Consider the following 22,520-nt stretch of genomic DNA (forward strand, 5'->3'; position numbering starts at 1 on the left):
AGGCTTAGGCCTAATTTGTGAGTGGACGTTTATTTTAAATAAATGCATGACTAAAGTTCACGATTGAATAATTAATGTCGTGGAGTATTTTGACGTCATTTTAATTTTTGACGATTTTTATTTCTCTTGGAGAGATACCGAAAATGGGATTTTCGGTGGATATAAATATGTATTTATGAGAGAGTATGTATAGAAAATGCTAGCTAGCCATATGTGTCTGTCCACCTTAATGGCGTAGCATATAGCCGCATTATGGTGTGACGTGAGCATTGGACGTAAGCGTAGTAGCCCTATTTGAGTGTTTAATTCATATAGGAGGTATGGACACATATTTATACACCCGTCTGTCTACCTTAATGGCGTAGTGTAGCACCGCATTAAGGCGTGACGTGAGCGTTGGACGCGAGCGTAGTAGCCCTATATAGACCCATGAATTTATATAGGGAGTATGGACGAGTGTAAATACATACATATATTATAGAGTCTGAGAGGCTCGATATTTTATGGGATAAAAGTTTTATCGCTTGCGGCATGCATTCGATTTTTCCTTAGAAATTAATTTGGGGAAACATAAATATTTTATTTATTATTTTATTTTTGTCCACTCACTCTAACGTTATTAAATGTTTTCCCCTGGGTCCTTCGTTTTAAATTGCCCAGTCTGCAGAGTTCGGGTTGGATCTAGTAGGAGACGAGGCATAGTCACCCGCATTTCTGCCAGTTTTCGCCAGTAGGTTACATGTTCAACCTACTCGTGTTTTTTTGCTTCCGCTTGTGTTTAGTAGCTCTGAATACTTTGAGATTATTGTATATTATGTGAGGTTCGGAAGTGTTGAATTAAGAGTGTAATATGAAATTTTCGAGTTAGGGTTGTCCATCTGCAAGGGAGATTTTCTTAATCTTTTCAGTAAATTTTCCTTGGAGGTGGTCCCCGCACGACTTACTCTGGGTTTCAAGGTGAAATTCGGGGTGGGTCGTGTCACCTTCTCTCTCCTTACCAGCGACAACTGATCAGGACACCCGACCAACCCAACCTACTTCGTCGCCGGTGCCCCCTCACATCCAGCCATCGTCGACGTCGCCCCGAATCCATCCACCGCCGGCGTCGCCCTCATAGGCGCCTCACACTCCGCCTTCCTCGACGCCTCACACTCCACCGGCCACACCGCTGGATCCAACCTCTGTGAACCCAAAAAATCTCACCGGAGACATCTCAGCCCTCATCGATGGGCTCCCGTCGCCGGCGTCGACCCAACCTCCACCACTCGACCCCGCTTCTGTCACCGCTGATCTCTCACCATCACCATCCATCACTCCTTCTCGACCTCCTCAAACCCATCACCGCCGATCTCCAAACTCGGCCTCCACCAATCCAGAACCCGCCACCTTACCGGAACCACCATCCTCTTCGCCCAATTGGCCTGTTGAGCAAACCCAAAATCCTATCCCCGACACTCCGACATCACCACCACCTGAGGTATTACGTCGATTTGATCGAACCCGCCACCCACCACCATACCTCAATGACTACCACATCAATCATGCCGTTTTGCTTGGCCCAGCCGTCGGTCTCTCCACCACGTCCGCCACTCGTTATCCCCTGCAGAGGTACATCTCTTATTCTGCTTTGTCCACTGGCTATCGATCATTTGTTAACAATATATCTCAATTAGTGGAACCAGCTTCTTATGAACAGGCCAGCCATGATCCTCAATGGGTTACAACGATGAATAATGAGATTCAGGCTCTTGAAGACAATAGAACATGGTCACTGGTCCCTTTGCCTCACGGTCAGCGTCCAATCGGCTGTAAATGGGTCTTCAAGATCAAGTACAATTCTGACGGCACAGTTGAACGATACAAGGCGCGGCTTGTTGCCAAGGGATTCAATCAGAGAGAAGGGATCGATTACAAGGACACTTTTGCTCCGGTGGCCAAATAGATTGCTGTACGTTGTTTGTTGGCTGTTGCTGCTGTTCGGCACTGGCCCTTACACCAGATGGACGTCCAAAATGCGTTCTTACATGGAGACCTCACTGAGGAGGTGTATATGATGCCACCACCAGGTTATCGTCAACAGGGGGAGAAATTAGTTTGTCGACTTCACAAGTCCTTATACGGCCTTAAACAAGCATCCCGCAGCTGGTTTCAAAGGTTCTCATCCTCTATTCAAGAATTTGGCTTCCAACAGTCTCGTGCTGACTATTCGTTGTTTACTCAGGTTTGTGGCAATTCAATTACTGTGGTGTTGCTTTATGTGGATGACATGATTATCACAGGAAACAATGAAGAGGCCATTTTAAATCTCAAGCAATTCCTTCATAGCCGTTTCAAAATTAAAGACCTTGGACCTTTGAAATATTTTTTGGGCATAGAAGTCGCACGTTCCAAGGCAGGGATTACAATATGTCAACGGAAATACACATTAGACATTTTGGAGGAAGCCGGATTGTTGGGAGTGAAGCCTGTAACAGTACCTATGGAGCCTGACTTGGTATTAACGACAAAGGGAAGTGATGCTCTCAAAGATCCAACCAGATTTCGACGTTTGATTGGGAAACTAATTTATTTGACAATCACCAGGCCAGATATCACATATGCAGTCAATACACTCAGTCAATTCATGCAAGAACCAAAGTTACATCATCATAAGGCAGCCTTTCGTCTTCTCCATTATCTAAAATCTGTTCCTGGCCAAGGGTTATTCTTTTCATCACAGAATTCACTTTGTTTGATTGGGTACTGCGATGCAGATTGGGCTAGATGTCCACTCACACGTCGCTCTGTGACAGGTTTTTGCATATTTCTTGGACAATCACTCATCTCATGGAAAAGTAAGAAACATGTCACTGTTTCTAGATCTTCAGCTAAAGCTGAATACCGTTCGATGGCTGCATCTGCTTGTGAGCTTTCTTGGCTTAGATACTTGTTGACTGACTTGCACGTGATTCATCCTCAACCAACAATATTATTCTGCGATAATCAAGCTGCTTTACACATAGCAGCGAATCCGGTTTATCATGAGAGAACAAAGCATATTGAGTTGGATTGTCATACTGTTCGGGAAAGAATTCAAAAAGGAGAACTCAAAACGGCTTATGTACCTACTGGGAATCAAATAGCTGATATGTTTACTAAGCCGTTACGTGCACCTACCTTCCACGCACATCTTAGCAAGTTGAGTGTCATTGATATCCACACTCCAACTTGAGGGGGAGTATTAAAGGAAGAAATCAGGCACATGATCTCTTGTATCAATGGAATGATTCCAGCAGTTAATCTAGAGTAATTGATGGATTATGGAGTTATTCTGGCAATCATATTGGAGTAACTCATAGATCGTGACTATGTGTAATTAGTTGATAGTTGATTACACTTTTATAGCTCTCCTAGAATAGCTCTACATTCTCCTTGTATATAAAAGTTGTTGTACATTTGAAGATGATAGATACAGAAATATATTACATTCACAATTTCTTAGGTGTACCCGAGATCCGAGCACAGACGGGATTGGCGTTGCGAGGTCAAGGCTACGAGGTCGGGCATTGCAGGGGTTGGCGCTGCGAGGTCGGCTCGCACCTATGGCCGTGACGGTGACTCAATGGCAGCAGCACCAGGATCAGATCTTTATGATCTTTGTTTTTTTTTTTTTTTTTTTTGGTTTTTTGCCGGGATTTTGGGTCCTATTGCTTCTTCAATCGGCTTGGAGTTTGGAGAAGGAAGACAATCACTCATCTCTAGGCAACGAGTTGGGCTGCGGTGGTAGGTTTGCAGATCGGAGAGTGCCAACGGGGATGAAGGCGATATGCCTCTTGCAGATTTAGGCTATGTTGGGGGCTTGGTAAAGTTTTGGGCCTGTGACTTGTTCTTAGACCCTTTCTAAGTTACTTTTCTAGTTTTTCTAATTTGCTAAGCCTATTTTTTTGGGCCACTAGGGTTTTAAATTAGTTTTTTTACTAGTTTATTTCCAACAATTTTATTATGTATGTTTCTAGGAATCTATGGAGGTTTTGATGTCTGCAGATTATGATGTTTCTTTTACATCTAGATAATGGACACTTCTTGTTGTACCGCAATTGAGCACCTTGATGACGAAAGTTTTCATGCAAAATTATCTATATGTAGTTTGATGCCATGATATGTTTTTTTGGATCATATGCATATATTTAATTTTACCCTATGATTAACCAAAAGATATATATATATATATATTATTTTTTTTTTGTATTGCGACTTCCTATGACATATGTCTTCTAACAAGCACCGTTTAACAAAGTGTACACTATAGGCTACTATTGTTTTACAATTTTGATGACATATAAAAAAAATAATACTCATGTGGAGCCATAAAGTACTATGTTTTCGGTTCAATGTCCAATTCGTCATCTATAACACAATTATTAATATAATTTATATTTCTCATAAAACATGCCGACTGAAAATATAGTCATGCAAATATTTCTCTTTTGAATAGGAAAATATTTTTTTATTTGTATTATATATTAACGACAATAAACTTGACCATATATATAGATTATCAAGGAGCGCATGGGCCATAGCATTTACACCTTCCATCACCACGTGGTCCCAGCACAGACATCTCTTGTATGCACATGCTGATGTCATGACCTCTTTTATTGCACACTGACATACAATATTGTTTAGCTTTCTCAGATTTATAGCCCCAAAATCCTTTATCGCATTTCACGCCAGTATCGAACGTGTTATAACAGGTTGGGGCAAATGTCTGCGGATCTTCTGCATTACCAAAACAAATCAATTTTGATGTCGAGAAGACCAAGAATAATGCTATGAGGAAACCAAATACCGTTGACTCCATAGCTATTTGCTAGACAATGTAATGTATCTTCTTATGCTTCTTTTTCTATGATACGTAGTATACGCAACAACAATCACTATTTATAGGAATTTTGGTGAAACATAATTTACTATCACATTGTTAAAAACAATCGCAATAAATGGAGTTATAAATAAGCATTTATTTTGTAATAAAAATATCACTTAAGTCCTTCCAGTACATTAACGTTTCACTCGGTACTCGGTAGAAGAATAATGTGGATATATTTGACCACAAAAAAAAATAATAATAATAATTTTGCTACACCCTCTAAATGAATTCTCAATGCTAGTCACACAAATCAACTATAAATCTCATTTTCTTCGTCATGCCACTGAAAGGAGCCGGAAGAATTTATGTTCCTTAAAACTAGAGTTGGAACTGACTAATTGAAGTCACGAGAAAAGCGATGGCATTTACTTGTATATCATTAGTCAAGATGATCAAATCAAGTTTCTCCTTGACTTGTAAGTTGTAACAGAATTTAAACTAGCAAGGATTCTGATCATAGTCGGTAGAGCTTAGTCTGCTTTTTGTAGAATTTCTTATCATAGTCGGTGCTAGATTTTCTATCAAATAGGTGTATCATAACTAGGTCAAAAATTCAAGTACTCAATGGACTCAACATCGCAGGGAAATCTTTGAGGTGCGTTTTGGTCTTGAAGATTCAAGTCTTGATGCTCTTAGTACAAGAAGCATAGCCATATGTGTATTTAACATATCAACCATCTTTAATTTAACTGATTATTAGCAAGGAATTTCTCATTTATTCATTTTTGCTTGTACAATGTGGTTGATATTGCAGCGATGAAACTTCACCCTGAGCTGCAAACTGAATCAGTTAAACGCAACAAGCCTCTGAATGCACCCAGTTCACTTACATAGAAGTATACAATTTGAGAAGAGACTTTAGGCTGTTTCAAACTTGTTAACTTAAACATTTACTTAATGGTCTACATAATACTGCACTAAAGAATTGAAGACAATAATAATTACAAGAATTGTGTTACACTACCAAAGATAGTATTTGCAATTGAGCAACTTTTATATATCTTTTTTGAAATCACTTTTATATATCTTCAGATCCAAAAGTTTTTCACAATGAAAGAGATGGTCACAATAAAATCAAGAAAATATAATTTGTATGTGGAGGCTTAAAGGTTGAAGACAGACGTCTGTTACTTTGTGCTCATAGCCGGTCTTTGTCCAAGACGACCGTCTTAGGCCTCAGATGATAAAAGACCTCGAAATTCACCTCCTTATATTTGTAAGGAATAAGACGCTTTAACAAGATCTTCCAGAGAAAAAAAAAAAAAAAACTTTACGACCTAGCCGCTCTCAAAAGCTCTGCTAAGGTTTCATCCTCAACCTTCGAAAACCCAGATCCATGGCTTCCGCTATTGCATCTTTGTCGACGGCTTTTCAAGCCGCGTCATCCAATCTGTTGCTCTCAAACTCTTCCCGACTCAAGATCGGAATTGAAAGGGGGGCGGCGACCAAAGATGATCATTCTTACCTGGTAGGTCGATTGTTGGGCCCTAAGGACAAGTTTCCAGGCTTCAAAGGTACCATCTCCACGATTTGGAGAGTGAAGAAGGGGTTGCCCGTCTCCGATGCTGGGGATCGCTATGTGTTCCAATTTTTGATCGAGTTTCGGTTCGTAATCAGATCCTCCATGGTGGTCCATGGCACTATAGGAACACAATGCTTGTCCTTGGTGAGTATGATGGGAGAGGAGACCCTGCTGCTGTCTCTCTCAATTTGCTTGAGACGTGGGTGGATGTTCAGGGACTGCCGCACCTTCTTAGAAACCCTACGAATTTGAGAATGGTGGGTATAGGTCTTGGCCATGTCATTCGGTTTGATCCACAAGCTTTGAAGCGGAAGGAGGAGATCCAGCGCATTCGGTTGAAGTTTGATGTTTGTCGCCGTATTAGGGTTTGGCAAGAGGTTGAATTTGAGGCTGATGAGATTGTGGTGGAATTGGATTTCACTTTTGAGAAGGTGAAAGATTTTTGTAAGAGGTGTGGTCTATTCATGCATGATGCTATAGGCTGTGACTGAATGGTGGAGCTTGAGAGAGCAGCTATCAAGGCCCCTCCGACGGAGGAGTTAGGCAATCTCTCTCTGTTCTCAAACCCGGTTTTTGTTCCTAGGGTTTCTGAGGGTGGTTCGAGGTCTGCCCATGCAGTGAAATCTAAGACAACTTCTTTGCTCTCTGTAGACACAAGTGGCAGCTCTAACTTAGTGGTATCACCGATGAAAGGTAGTGGTGGAGGTGTAGAGCCGGTGGTATGTTCATCGGCCCCTATGGTGGTGAAGCGGCAGGAAAAGTTACGCACTGTTGGGAGTAAGCGTAAGGCTATGGACTTGTTGGAGCGTACAGGTAAACGCTTTCTCAATTTCCCTGAACCATCTCTGAATATTGCTGAGACAGGATCTGTGGCTTTGGTTCATCATCAAGGCCATTTGGTTGTATCCCCAAAGAAGAAGAAGAAGTTAGGTCGCCCTTATGGCAACAAGAACAAACCTAGAACAGAGCCCGCTCCTGTGATCAAGAAATGGAAGAGTCACAAGAAAGTTTCCTCTCGGAGACTACTGCTAAAGGGCTTGTTTATGTAGGTTTGGCGATTCCTTTGGTCACCGAGAAGAATCTGGAAGGGGAAGCAGGAGGCAACCCATCTGTAGGGATGCAAGAGGTTTCTAGGGGTATGGTTGTTGAGGTGGGGATGCTCAAGGAGGCACCAACTCAGGATCCAGAGATAGAAGTGCTGATGATTGAGGCACATGCTAAGAAGGGTGAGGAGGATGTGTTTGGCGTCCCTCTCATATAATCTGTTTAATTTGGTTTTGGTCTAGGTAGACTGGTAGTGTTCGTAGATTCTTGATTTCTTTCTACGAAACCTAGTTTACTTGTATATTAAAGGTGCTTAAGAGCTAAACGGTAGGTGTACTAGGAACGTCTTGGTTTATGCTTTGGGTAGTGTAGGATTGGGGATTCTGCGAAACGATGCTTTCTGACGACCCCTCTGGGCTGCGTTGTTTTTGTACTGCTTGCTCATTATTGAATCGTATGACCTTTTGATCAAAAAAAAAAAAAAAAGATCTTCAACACAATACTTATCCACCCAAAAAACAGAAGGCAAAACTTTATCTCGAGGATCTAGTGGAGTTTTAACAAAAGTTTTATCTAGAGAGAGTATCTCGATAGCTCTCAATACTTGTTAGGCCACTCTCTCTCTCTCTCTCTCTCTCTCTCTCTCTCTCTCTCTCTCTCTCTCTCTCTCTCTCTCTCTCTCTCTCTCTCTCAACGCGCAACATGATAGTTTTGCTTTCAAAAATATTGTGAATACACTCATGTGAAACAAGGCAAAGATCATGGTCCTCGCTTCTCAGCCACCATGGTTGTCAACGACAATAACTTCACAATTCTAAAATTCTCTTCAGGTACAAGAATGAAGTTGAACATTTGATGCCATGATATGTTTTTTTTAGGATCATATGCATATATTTAATTTTACCCTATGACTTGCCAAAAGATATATATATTTCTGATTACGACTTCGTATGACATATGTTTTCTAACATGCACCATTTAACAAAGAGTACACTACCGGCTACTATTGCTTTACAATTTTGGTGACATATCAAAAAAATAATGCTCATGTGGAGCCATAAATAAAGTACTATGTTTTCCATTCATGGTCTAATTAGTCATCTATAACACAATTATTAATACAATTTATATTTCTTATAAAACATGCAGACTGAAAATATAGTCATGCAAATATTTCTCTTTTGAAAGGAAAATATTTCTTTATTTGTATTATATATTAACGACAATAAACTTGACCATATATATAGATTATCAAGGAGCGCATGGGCCGTAACATTTACACCTCCCATCATCGCGTGGTCCCAGCAGAGACATTTCTTGTATGCACATGCTGATGTCATGACCTCTTTTGTTGCACACTAACATACAATACTGTTTAGCTTTCTCAGATTTATAGCCCAAGAATCCTTTATCGCATTTCACGTCAGTATCGAACGTGTTATAACAGGTTGGGGCAAATGTCTGAGGATCTTCTGCATTACCAAAACGAATCAATTTTGATGTCGAGAATACCAAGAATAATGCTACAAGGAAACCAAATACCCTTGACTCCATGGCTATTTGCTAGACAATGTAATCTATCTTATGCTTCTGTTTCTATGATATGTAGTATACGCAACAACAATCACTATATGTAGTAATTTTGGTGAAACGTAATTTACGATCACATTGTTAAAAACAATCGCAATAAATGGAGTTATAAATAAGCATTTATTTTGTAATAAATTATATCACTTAAGTCCTTCTAGTACATTAACGTTTCACTCGGTACTCGGTAGAAGAATAATGTGGATGTATTTGACCACAAAAAAAAGAAAATAATGTTGCTGACACCCTCCAAAAGAATTCTCAATGCTAGTCATACAAATCAACTATAAATCTCATTTTCTTCGTTATGCCATTGAAAGGAGCCGGAAGAGTTTTATGTTCCTTAAAACTGGAGTTGGAACTGACTAATTGAAGTGACGAGAAAAGAGATGGCATTTTTGTTTATTACATGTATATCATTAGTCAAGATGATGACAGTGATCCCTCATTGTAAATGACATTTTTGTTTACCCATTTCACGCAGGTTTCTGATGAACCGAAGGTGTTATTTCTGTTCTGCAAAGTTGATTTCGCCGGGACACAGGCTTGTTCCCTCGTCGAGCCCAAATTGTGCGAGTTCGAGTCTTGTTGTTTTTGAGAGGAAAATTAATTCTTGTTTGTCGGATTGACGTAGAGGAAACATGCATATGAGGAATCACTGAATTTAATCTAAAATAAAAAATTGTAAAAGAACACTTGATACAGGTAAAAAAAAAAATCATGTTTTATTTCTCACGGGTATAAAGATGGCCGGAGAATTTGCCACATTGATTCTACGATGTAATTTTTTTTTTTAATCAAATAAATAATTTCATTACTTATCCACCACCAGAAAACGCGTACGTGAGATTGCCTCCTCACAATCACTAATCTAGTTGGTACCAAGAAAGAACAAAATGACAATGAGCCCTCATTGTAAATGTGCTCATTTTACACCTAATACAACAAATTTCCGAATGCTCCTATCTAACTCAATGGAAGAAGAATCTGAATGCATTCAACTACAAAATAAACAATATTGATAGCACCCCTCTATATGAATTCTAAACAGTCAAAAAACAAATCTCATTTCATCTGTAATGCCATTGAATGGATACCCTAGTTCCAAAAAAAAAAGGGGGGAGCCGTATGAATTTTCTGTTCCTTAAAACTGAACATGGAACTGATTGAATCCACTAGAGAAGAGTGGCATTCCTTGTTCACCTGTATACCATAGTCAAGATGATCAGAACACGCTTCTCTCTGTTTGACACAATATGCATATGCAACAGATCTTAAACTAGCATGCATTTCGATCTTTTTTATAACTTGTACCAAAAATTCGTAATCTCTCCAAGGCATTTTGAATTTTCTCTGATATTGCACTGTACAGGCATCTTTGTGCTGCCTCATCCAAACCACCTGGGCAAAGGCTTGGCCATCCCAAAGAAGGATGTGACGTTTTAGGAGACATAGAGATAGCCACCTGCTTCATTTTAGGAATGTCAAATTTCATCGGCTCACCAATAAATATCTTGATTTCCTTATTAAGCAATGGAAAGGGAGGCCTTTTACCACGGGAAGATTTATCAGGCATCACCTGAAAATGTAATGAGAAATAGTAAGACAAGTTGAACAAAAGGAACACAGAAGATTCATCACATCCTTGTGACGTTAGACAATGCATTCAGAAGAGATGATGCATATAGTTGGGTAATGCTCTGCCATTTGAAGCCCTTTGTCTATATAATTCTGCAACACTTTGAAAGGCTAGACATGTCAACGTAAAGAAAAAGTACATATGAATGATGAGGATATTACTACGACATAAAATTATTCTTTATGAAATGGAATGAATAAACCAGTATTAGAAGGATACAAGCAACACTTCCCAGTGAAACCTAACACCTTGCTCTTAGCAGACAATTAAGCACAATAACACATTCTTAGATGAGAAGGGCATCCAAAAATTGCATCTTGAGCAGTTGGCCAACATGAACTAACCGTGTACTTTGACTCCTGATTAACATGCATCAAATTGATCTGAATAATTGCCCGGCAGAAGGAAAAGAGTTTAAAAATAAATATTACCTTGTCGAACCCTCTATGTACAATTGGCAAAACTATTGGGGTTACTGGAGCGCGAGCAATGAGACTAGCAGTCCCCCATTTCAATCTTCTTATAGGTGCATCTTCCTGGTACACCTTCCCTTCAGGGAAAGTGTGCAACTGCCATTCAGAAAATCAAAAGTTTGAACTCGAAACAATATAAAAGCCCTTGCATCATTCCTAAGTAGAATTGCAGTTTCACATACTACAAAATGCAAACTTCAACCGAGGAATCCACACTTCACACGGTTTCGGATAAGTATTAGCTATGCAATGTCTCCTATATACGATAAAACAAACCACAATGACATTCTAAATAACACTACAAACTACCACAACAACAATCAACACTAAGAGATCAAACTGGCTTACCCAATCTCCTTCACTCAATCTCTCAAGAGCTTCATTCATATGCTCCTGATAGATCCCATCGCCTCTCGTAATCGGTATACACTTCCCTGCATACAAAACCACCAAATCACACCCAAATCCCACAACACAAACACACCCACATCCCAAAAATCACTACCTCAAATCACACCCACCTACCTAGCCGGAAAAAGTACGAAAGCGGCGAGCTTTTAAAGCAGATATCTTCGGCGGCCAAAACCCACCGCGTCAAATTGGCATCACAAATCGGAAAGCCCTTGATGCCCCACAGAAGAGGGTCGTCCAGAGTCGACATGTGGTTGCTGACGGTGATGAGAGGGAGGCCCTTAGGGCGAGAGCGGACGAGGTTGAGAAGCGTATCGGCATTGTGAACGGTGGTGGAGTTGAGAAGGTTGACCCAGGTTTTCGCGAAGGTTCCGACGACTCCGATCACTATCTTTCTTGGAATGCCGCCCATGTAGTCGGGTCGACCCGCCCATTCCATTATTCTTCGCGCCATGCTGGACTGAACCCTAGAAATTGAATTTTGGTGATTTGATTTTACATGTGGAAGCTGAGCTTAGTTTTGGTTTCAATGGAGGTACTAGAGAGTTCTCTGACACACTGGAACAGTTAAGAGACTCGGTTATGGGCTTGGACGTGTGTTATTTTAACTGTAGGCCCAATGTCTTTATACTACGCAGTTCGATGTCTTTCGACGTTCATACAGTAAGTTTTCATTTTAGATGCATTCAGCACGTCTCGGTTGTGGTTTTGTTATTCTTATCAGAAATTTAGTGTCAGAAGTTTTTGGTTTTTTGTTATGTTATAACTACAATTTACCATGTTTTTGTTGTCCGCTTGATGGATGCAGTGCGGTTTGATGTCTTTTGACATTATCATGGTTACTTTTCATTCTAGATGTACTCACATCGCTCTATACACGCCTTAATTGTTGTTTTGTTACTACGGTTAGAGTTGGCCCAATCTCTTTATACTACTCAGACGACAACATATACAATGTAGTTTGATGTTTTTCGACATTTATATAGTTAAGTTTCTTTTAGATGCATTCAGATCGTTCTATGCACGTTTCGGTTGAGGTTTTGTTACCTTTATAAAAAATTTAATGTCTTAAACATTTGGTTTTTCATCGCTAATCTACAACTATAACTTACCACATTTATGTTATTCGCTTGACATATGTAATGTCTTTCCACACTTTATGATTGTTTTTCATTATAGACAGTGCGGAAGCGTTGTTTATCAAATAAAGATTTTAAGTGGAGTAGAAATCTGTAGCATATGGTAAATAGTTTACCTTAGTAAATGATAAAACCGATAGAAGCTGCAGAGTGACATATTCACATTTCTCACATGGCAGAGTTGTGCGTTTCTTCTCAGTCCTCCATTCTCCTCCACCGATCCCAAACCGGAATTCTCCCCAACCGCCTAAGCCCCCGAACCTCCACTTCTCTTTCTCTAAGCGGCGCCGGAGCTCCGCGTCTGCGATTCGGGCCTTCCTTTAATCAAGCTCGCAGCTTGAAGCTTGGAGTGGTCTCCGATCCTACAGCTCACAGCTTATTCACCGTTGATTCCGGGACCAAGGGTATCGTGATCGAGCCCGATATCGGCGGCGGCGACGGAGGCGAATTTGGCGGGAGAGGCGGCGGCGGAGGTGGTGGAGGAGGAGGTGATAACAGTAGCGGTAGAGGCGAGGAGGGAGGTGAGGATAGCAGCGAGAAAAAAGGGATGTCGATGTCTCAGAAGCTAACCCTAGCTTATGCTGTGCTTGTTGGAGGTAAACTAAACCCTAGCTTTGCTTCAATTTTAGCATTTTCGAATTGCGTAAAGTTTTCATCTGGTGTTAGACTTCAAAGATTTCAATTGTTGATAATTAGCTTGTTTGAGTTGCATTAACTTTCGGCTTGGAGAAGTATCTTATTGCATTAGCTTTGTGAGGTTAGTCACCTTGTATTAGATTGCGAAGATATCGAATGTGTTAGGTATTAGTGAAATACTTGGATGGTGAGTATGTTCTGGGCCTAAAGTGTAGAACTGGTTACTAGTGCCGAGGAAGTTGAGACCTTTGTGTTTGATTGGTGATCTTCAGTCAGTGGCTCCTTTTGTTTCGGGTTTATTTGTTTGTGTTGGTCAGTTTTGTATTGGCTTGGCTGGTAGAATCGACAATGCTTTTAGTTTGGTTGGGTTTAGTGTCCTCTTTGTGGTGATGTCAATGACCAGGATGTATACACTTCATTTGCGCTCTTGTTTCCCTGTGTTTAGAAGCAAGCTAGGTTGGAGTTTGCATTTCAGCATTCATGACTTGGTTGTGCACTTGTTTTCCAACTTGTGTAAATAGTAACTGATACATCCCATCAGAATGAGCAGTTGCCAACCTGAATGCTACTGAACTTACTGTCTAAACTATTAATATTTCAACATTCATGACTTAAATTTGCACTAGTTATTCTGGCTTCAGGAACGTATGCGGCCAATTTGATTTTGTTTTCAAATATAGAAAAGGTTGACTCCTGTCATGACCTGGGGTTGAGAAATTATTGATTAGGTTACCTGAAAACCTTTGCATACATATGTCTGCAATAACTGAATCAGTATTAGTATACTCAAATGTACTCTGGTAGCCAAAATCTGACTTGATGTATTCAAGCATCATAAGAAAGGCTTTAGATGTGATTCATACGTTAATGGCTCTAGGAACACGGATTTTTCAAGGTTTAGAGGGATTTTGGCAGTGTTTTTATTTTTGCAAGCTATTTAAGTACCATGTACTAAACAAAAGCAACTGTAAATATCCGTTGTTCTAGGAATTATCTTTCAGATGGAAAGTTTTCTCACTCGAGTATCCTTATTCCTCAAGAATGTCACCAAGTTGTAAATACTTTATGGGTCTTACCTACTTGAAAAAGGTTTCTTCTAAAAGGAGGTCTACATGGTTAAATGTTTATCTGTTTAGATTCAGTTCTCCAATTTGCATCTCGTGTTCCAAGACTGTAGTCTGGATGAACAAATTTCTGGAATGAATTCTGATCTTTTGGACAGCAATGATCAATACAGAGTTACAGACATATCAGTCTATCTTGTCCAGTTATGCATTTTTTCAAGTCCTTCAATAGGTCACTTTTCTGTTTTTGGTGTTAATCTTTAGTCTATGGCACTGATTGTTTGGACTCTCACAGTTAAGTTTGTTGACAGTGGGTGGTGTTATGGGCTTTCTGAAGAGTGGCAGCAACAAGTCACTGTTGGCAGGAGGAATATCAGCTTCGTTACTCTTTCTTGTTTACACTGAGCTTCCTAAAAGAACAGTTTTTGCATCATCCCTTGGGCTTGGTAAGTAATCATCTGATATGCTCGATTGTTACATATTTTAGTACTACACTGCTAATTGCTAGTTTAATTGAGAGGATTTCTTGTACTTTATGGACAGAAGCTGCTCTAGTTATTCTCTGAAATGTTCTCCAACATTGTTTTGGCTCATATTAGGTGCATGTGCAGTTCTATTTTTTTATTCTGTTCAATATTAATGGTTTTCACTTTGTCCTACTTCAGGGCTGTCTGCTGCCCTTCTGGTTGTGATGGGCTCTCGTTTCAAGAGGTCAGGGAAGATATTTCCAGCCGGTGTTGTATCTCTTGTTTCGCTCATAATGACTGGTGGCTACTTTCATGGAATTCTACGTGGCATGCACTGAACTGAAATAAGCTCGATGTAATAACACAAGTTACTTTGATATGTTGGATCTTTCCCCCACTTTTTCTTCCTAAATATCTGGTATCTAATACCAGATCTTTGGAGTATAAGCAGCTTCTAGGCTTTTGACTGTAGGATGTGGTGCTTGAAAGTAACTTTTACAAAGAAATTTTACATTTGCTGATCTGCTTTGTATGTGTTTCAGTTCCTGTTAGTTGCCGTTTTTAATAACTTTCTTCCTCGGTGGCAACTTGATACGCCCCAGCCGGATACCCAATCACTGTGCCGATTTGAGCAGTAGTAGACATGTATTTTATTGATGATGGAAAACAAGCAAACAGTACGGTTTTGTAATGAGACCCTTCAAAAAGTGTAGGTGAATCCTTTCACTAATGGAATAGGATTCCTTTATTTGATAGGATTAGTAGAATCTGGCATCTTTCTTTTCAATTATTTTTCTATTCTCAAATGACTATAGGATTCAGTCTTGCTCTCCAAGCAACAAGACGTAATGTACGTATTGTTTTGTCAGAGATGTACGTTCTTCCCTAGCTGAACGTTTCTTTTCCCGATCGCCTCTTTGCTCAACCTTATCGAGATCTCAAAAGAAACCGCAGCTCTATTGAAGGGACAAATGATCGGCCTCGTATCAATTCACCCGGAATGATAAATTATTGGATCGTTTTCCATGAGTAGTGCTCTTAGTGCAGCAAAGAACAAAACTGGCTTCATATTAGTGGAACAGGATCAATAAGCCTTCACCATTGAAGCAGCCATTAATGGAACAATCCAGAAGCCTTCACCAATATTGAAGCAGTCATCTGAATACTAGTAGAAAAGATGCAATCATATGATACTATCATGATCCACATGCATGCAACTCTCTTGAAATGATGTACAAGATAGATTTTCAATCACAAAGCAATGCACCCTGCATCTTTCAAATTCATAGGAACATTGCTTTGCACACACACAAGACAATTTTACTTCTTGCAGCATATTATACAAAGTTGAAAGGTCACTGGGATGAATTGGCATCCTATAAAAACGAGATGGAACCATACAATTGTGGGGATGTACGTGAAATCGATGGCAGTAAGTCCCTGGGTTGAACTGAAAACTAAGTTATTTAACTTTTACGACAAAATTTTACGTTTGCTGATCTGCTTAATTTGTATAACCATTTTTGACTCGAAACACTACTTGAAACTATGAACATTCATGAACACCAACTCACATCAACTCTCGTCTTATTACTTTGTCGAACCAGCTTGTTCATCGAGTGACACATTGTTGAGGAACTCCAGAGCCACAATGAGTGCTTGGGTGCCCAAATTGCCTTCACCATGAGCCTTGAGGGACAAGTAAAGCTGCTGAGCCAATGCCAAACCCGGCAGAGCCAGCCCCATGTTCTGGCACTCCTTCAAACAAATCCCCAAGTCCTTCACAAAGTGATTCACATAAAACCCCGGCTCGAAATCACTCTTCAAAATCCTCCCTCCATACAAATCCAACGATCTAGATCTTTGTGTTTGATTGGTGATCTTCAGTGTAGTTTACAAGGTTCCAGTAATGTGTATTTGGGACTTTGGTGTGACCGTGCAGTGGCTCCTTTTGTTTCGGGCTTATTTGTTTGTGTTGGTCAGTTTTGTATTGGTTTGGCTGGTAGAATCGACAATGCTTTTAGTTTGGTTGGGTTTAGTGTCCTCTTTGTGGTGATGTCAATGACCAGGATGTATACACTTCATTTGCGCTTTTGTTTCCCTGTGTTTAGAAGCAATCTCGGTTGGAGTTTGCATTTCAGCATTCATGACTTGGTTTTGCACTTGTTTTCCAACTTGTGTAAATGCACTTGTTTGCCTTTCAGCATTCATGACTCAGGAAGGTATGCGGCCAATTTGATTACATTTTCAAATATAGAAAAGGTAGACTCCTGTCATGACCTGGGGCTGGGAAATTATTGATTAGGTTACCTGAAACCTTTGCACATGTATGTCTGCATTAACTGAATCAGTATTAGTATACTCAAATGTACTCTGGTACCCAATATCTGACTTGATGTAGTCAAGCATCATGAGAAAGGCTTTAGATGTGATTCGTACGTTAATGGCTCAGGAACACAGATTTTTCAAGTTTAGAGGGATTTTGGCGGTGTTTTTATTGTTTTGGCCACGTTTTCCAGCAGGGGAAGATAGTACGATGTGCCGAGTCTAGGAAAAATTACTGGCGTGTCACCGTGCGGACACGGAAAATAGTAGTTGTTGTTGTTGTAGTGCGCGTAACATGTGCTTCTATCAAAACGAAAGTAAAATTCTGGTGTCACCTTGCGGACGAGGATTTAAAGTAGTTCTATGCGCCAGCAATCGGTACTTGCCGTAAAGGCAAGCAGAGCAACTAAACGAAAGTAAACGAGAACGCAAAGCTCCGGCAAGCTTGAAAGGTAAATGTGCAAGCTCCCGAGAGCCCGGAAAAGTAAAAGACAAAAACTCCGGAGAGCCTGAAAAGTAAAAAGGGTGCTAAGGCGAGATGTTTTAGCGTCGGGTTGTAAAAATTTCAGTATTGCATTTCAACCATTTCTACTGTGATACATAAGTGAAAGCAACAACATTGTAAAAATAAAACATCTCATGTATAGAATATAGAAATCAGACAAGGGGAGTAGTATGCAGGATCATTGAGATGGGGAGTAGAGATAAAACCAAAGAAGGAAAACTTTAGAGAACCGAGAGTGAGCGTATTGTACAGTGCCGATTCTTTAGAGTTTAGACTATGTTTCTGCCAAGATAGTCTACTCGAGCTGGATGCTTGAGCTTCATGAGGGCCTTAACTTCATGCTTGCGAACCATTTCTCTTAAAATGTTTAAATTTCCAGCTATCTCCCCTAATGTTCTGTCGCCCTTGTTCAGCAATATCGTTTATAAATTCTTCTTGTGTCTCTGTGCCTTGAATTAAGAGAGAAGACAGGCTTTGAGGCCCTCATTACTTCATGATACCTCTCAGTGGAAATTCCAACCTTTTCAATTATCTCATCTTCTGTTTGCATTCTTTTAAGCTGAACCAACATTTCAAGCTTGGCTTTCTGGATTTCGGCTCTAACCTGAATTAAAAAGCCAGGTGCATGTTAATACATATTTCTCATTACAATTATTATAAAGGGACTCATGTCATATCAACCACCATGCTACTGTGAACAAATAACCTATCTTAGGGACTTAGGGAGCAAGAAATCTTACCGATTCAAGGCCAAAGGTGACACGAGTAAAGCTTTAGAGTGTCATGGAGCGTAGCGTGCCTGATCAATAAAAGATCACATGTGGAAAGCCGGAATCTTCTTTGTGGTTCAAAGTGATCAATTGCTGTGATAAGTCCCTTCACTCCAGCCTGGCAAAGGTCTTGAAATTTTGGACCATTTGCAAAGTCTTGAAACTTGAAAGTACTTGGTTAATGACAAATAACACAAGTCGGAGATTGTGCTGCAATAAGTTAGAAACAATCACCATTTAAATTTCTGTTCATTCACATTTGACGCCACAATTTCTGAATTACTAAAGCGACTACTTAAGCAATCTAGGCGCATTACATACCTTGATGAGTTTGTTTCTTGCGGCTTGACGAACCTCCAAGTGCTTTTTCACTTGAACTACAATTATATTTGTTGCCTCAGCTAGTTCACCCTTATTTGGTTCTCTCCCCAAATCTTTTTGCAAAATTCTCTTTCACTTCAAGAAGACCCTGAATCAAGACAACATAACATAATTAAGCAGCAAAATACCACACACACAAACACCTGGAATAAACAATTTTCTCTATCTTCACAAATTGAGCTTTGTTAAGGGTATAAGTATAATTACACACCATGTGGTGCTCTAGTACTTGGTATATATAGCTGCTGTTCTTATTTTCGTACATGTATCAGGGCCTTTCTACAACAATACAAGTCATTTCTCTCTTTATTTTCTTGCTTTCTCCTTCAAGCTTTCAAGCTTATGCAACCACAAAAGCTTGTAAATTTGTAACAGATATCACAAAATGAGGCAAAGTACCTGTTTCTCTTAATGCTGGGCAGATCATGACTAGAGGGCTTAATCTCCACAGCTTCTTCTTTGAGCTGTTTCACATCACCAAGCTCAAATCTTCCAGCCATTTCTTCCACTTTCTCTGTTCCTCTCTGCGCCTGCTTCGAAACGTCCTCAGAGAATAGAAACAAACAATAAGGCTTTGACCCACCAGCCACCAACCTTCAATAATTCAAAACACATGCCCATTTATAATAGACGCAATAGGAGCATTTCCTATAAATTTGTCTCTTGATCTTTACCATCCTCATCCACGTCTTTAGCATTTCCTAAGGACCAAAAATAAAGGCATTTCAAAGTGTATTCCCTATATATGCAGTATCTCCTCAACCCATGCCTTGATTAGCAGTCATGTTGCAGTATCAATCGTGTGCAAGATCTAACGTGAACATGATGAAATAAAAACCTGAAAATCTACAGTTAAATATCATTAATAGTCGACATAGTTTCCCACCATAACATACATTTCAAAACTGTTAGCACTGCCTATGATCAGAAACACAAGAAAAGCAGACAAAACTCCAAACATTGACATTACCTTGAGCTGAAACTTGTTAAGAAAGTCCTCAGTGAAATCAGGACCATAAAACAGACCAAAGCCTCTAACTTTATTTGGAGCCAGGCCAGCCTCTAACAAAAAGATATGAATTTGACAAATGTCAGAAACTATGTTGTTTTATCAAAATGAAATTCAAGATATAAGAGTTCAGGTACTGAAACAAAGCATTTATACCAATACAACATGGTTCTCCCAAGAGTCCAACCAATTAGATCAATAACACAGTGACTCAGTTATTGACTGGAGACAGTTTTCACAATGGAACCATCTTTTTTAAAACATAAAGATGACATAACCACTAACAGTTCATAGTTGACAACAATGACTTTGGGAATTATGTTAAGGACCTTCCATGCATATGATAATTAGATAATGTAATAATTTTCCAGGTTTTATAAACAGTTACGAGGATAACCTGATAGGTGTATGCTCTGACTGCGTTCCCCACTGTTCAAAAAGTTTAACAGGCGTAGAAGGCTGCTCAGGTTGATTCTCCTGCTGAAGCTTTTTAATGGATGTGTTCGGAAGCCATGAGTTGAATCTCTATCATGATGGGGTGAGCCATTTAACTTTGAAGCTTTCTGGATTTCAATGGGGTCTCAAATATAGTGCCACAACTCCACAAGACTTAAGAAACTTGGCCTGCAGATTATGTGCCTTCAGTTTTTTTTATTCCGGAATCGTTGCCATATATCAACTTTACATGTCTTGGAACCCCTTTCAAACATTGAAAGTTTCTCCAACTTCTTTGCACACAAATCACCATCTGTATAAATTTTCATGCTATTCAAAACTTCACCATTCTTCAACAGATATTTTGCAATTTTAAACTCATCGTCCTTTCCCCCGAATCCTATGATACAGATAGTCTTGACGTGTGACAATAGACAATTCGGGACCAACTCGGGAGGATGCCAAAGTGGCTTTACGTGTTTAACAAAATATACTGGTCCACGACAATTGTGTCCCTGAAAGATTATACAGAAGGCATAAAATGAAAATCTTTAACAGGTACAAATTAAATGGGTACGCTGTATAACGAGTTCAACTATATCTTACGACGTGTTCTATTACGAGAGATTCTAGATTTGGTGATCTCTTCAGCAACTCTAACCACCAAGAACAGCAACGATGAAGATGCAGCTTCAATTGGTTTAAATTACCGAAAATAGGCAGATCACAAATCTCCTTCATGAAACATAGATTATTCATCAAATAGAACTCAAGGAAAAATTGCAATATTGGGCTATATACTCTTTCAAAACATAAAATTTCCAAAAACCACATAAACTAAATAAATTAAACCAGTGAGATTTCAGTTCTTCTTATATAAGCTACAATCAACTTTAATTATGAATAAGAAACAATAAACCAAGTATATCAAGTATATGAATACTTACATCCAAATTATGTGATGAAAGGGACAAAGACTTGACATGACAAATCTGTGCCAAAAGCGCGGTCGCACGGCTAGCAAATGTAGGATGTTTAGCTGCTCCGTGGTGTGTGAGATCAATAGTGGCTTTGACTAAAGACTTTGAATTCTCCAAAACAAAGCTTGACAACACACTCTGCTGGAGATGAAAGTATTCGAGCTTTGGAGCTCTAACAGAAACATTAAGATTAAGGAGACCAACATACTCATCCAACCTATATCTTGTGACAAGATGGATTGTTAACTTCTTAAGTTCAAGCGCAGAGATGTTGAAATCTAAATCTTCTACCCGCACATGTCCAGTTACAGCCAACACTTCAAGTGCAGGGCAGCCATCCAGAAGCTTTTCCATCAGGTTATTAACAGGATCAGTTTCTATAAATAGAACTTTGAGACGCGGCAAACACCATGAATCATCAGGAGTATTGATGATAATATGAGACCTTAACTTCAAAACAACAAGTGTTTTGCACTTGAAAAGGCTTTTAGGCAACTCATAATTCTCGTCGACACCTGATAGATTTGTTACACAAAGATCGAGTTCAACAAGATTATGCATGATGGCAGTGCGAACCCAACTATCAATCTCAACATCAGGCAAACTCTTGCAATCCAGTTTGAACTTTTGAATACGTGGTGAGTTGCGAAAGTAAAGTACACGCCTAACAAACAACTCAAAGCTTTTGGAGTCTGAAAAATGATAATTAGCAAGATCTAGAACGGGAACAGAGGCCTAGACTCTCTTCCATCTTTGAGACAACATGCTGGTGCGTACAGCATACTTTGTTGGCATAAAGGACAGGATGTGATAAAGAAGTGAATCTGGTAACTCACTGATCCTATCTTTCATCCTACGTTGAACGGAAGTAGAAGCCATTTGTTGCAGCTTCACTAATCTGAAATGAAAGTGAAACCTTAAACCCTACAAGTTCCAAGAAACACCCACCAATCGTATTAGTGGAAATCATAGATCATAATTTACATATATATATATATATATAGTCCGTCTTTGCTACGGACGTCCGCATCGTTTTACGGTGCGGATTTTCGTCCGTTCGCCACCATACGGCGCCACGCGAGGGCGCGCCTCCACCCCAGCCGACTCCAGCAGCTTCCCCCATCACTTTCCATCCCCGGCGAGTCCGCCGAATTCCAGTTTTCCGGCCAGATCACCCAAGTTTGAAGTTTTGGGTGATCTGGCCGGAAAACTGGAATTTGGCGG

General features: G+C 39.8%; 3 protein-coding genes across 3 annotated transcripts in view; 1 reads left to right on the forward strand and 2 right to left on the reverse strand.

Moving 5' to 3' along the window:
- Window positions 1-10,020: 10,020 nt before the first annotated feature.
- Window positions 10,021-12,116, reverse strand: LOC101315271 (N-acylphosphatidylethanolamine synthase-like). Its single transcript, XM_004287651.1, has 4 exons — window positions 11,700-12,116; window positions 11,523-11,608; window positions 11,133-11,270; window positions 10,021-10,641 (listed from the first exon to the last, which is right to left on the reverse strand). Exons 1-4 carry the CDS (start codon window positions 12,037-12,039, stop codon window positions 10,342-10,344), a joined length of 864 nt encoding a protein of 287 aa, XP_004287699.1. The 5' UTR covers window positions 12,040-12,116; the 3' UTR covers window positions 10,021-10,341.
- Window positions 12,117-12,871: 755 nt separating this feature from the next.
- LOC101290801 lies at window positions 12,872-15,676 on the forward strand. Its single transcript, XM_004287652.1, has 3 exons — window positions 12,872-13,320; window positions 14,736-14,870; window positions 15,090-15,676. The coding sequence occupies exons 1-3, from the start codon at window positions 12,897-12,899 to the stop codon at window positions 15,227-15,229; spliced, it is 699 nt and encodes a 232-aa protein (XP_004287700.1). The 5' UTR covers window positions 12,872-12,896; the 3' UTR covers window positions 15,230-15,676.
- Window positions 15,677-20,522: 4,846 nt separating this feature from the next.
- The window catches only part of LOC101301912 (putative F-box/FBD/LRR-repeat protein At3g56780-like), a 3,585-nt gene continuing 1,587 nt past the window's right edge, over window positions 20,523-22,520 (reverse strand). Inside the window, exons 2-3 of the mRNA XM_004288976.1 lie at window positions 21,264-21,988; window positions 20,523-20,831 (exon numbers count right to left, since the gene is read on the reverse strand). Of these exons, the coding sequence (XP_004289024.1) occupies window positions 20,523-20,831; window positions 21,264-21,988 (1,034 nt within the window). The remainder of the gene's footprint in view (window positions 20,832-21,263; window positions 21,989-22,520) is intronic.

Source organism: Fragaria vesca, linkage group LG1 (assembly GCF_000184155.1).
Source record: "Fragaria vesca subsp. vesca linkage group LG1, FraVesHawaii_1.0, whole genome shotgun sequence".
In the NCBI taxonomy this organism is placed as follows: domain Eukaryota; kingdom Viridiplantae; phylum Streptophyta; class Magnoliopsida; order Rosales; family Rosaceae; genus Fragaria; species Fragaria vesca.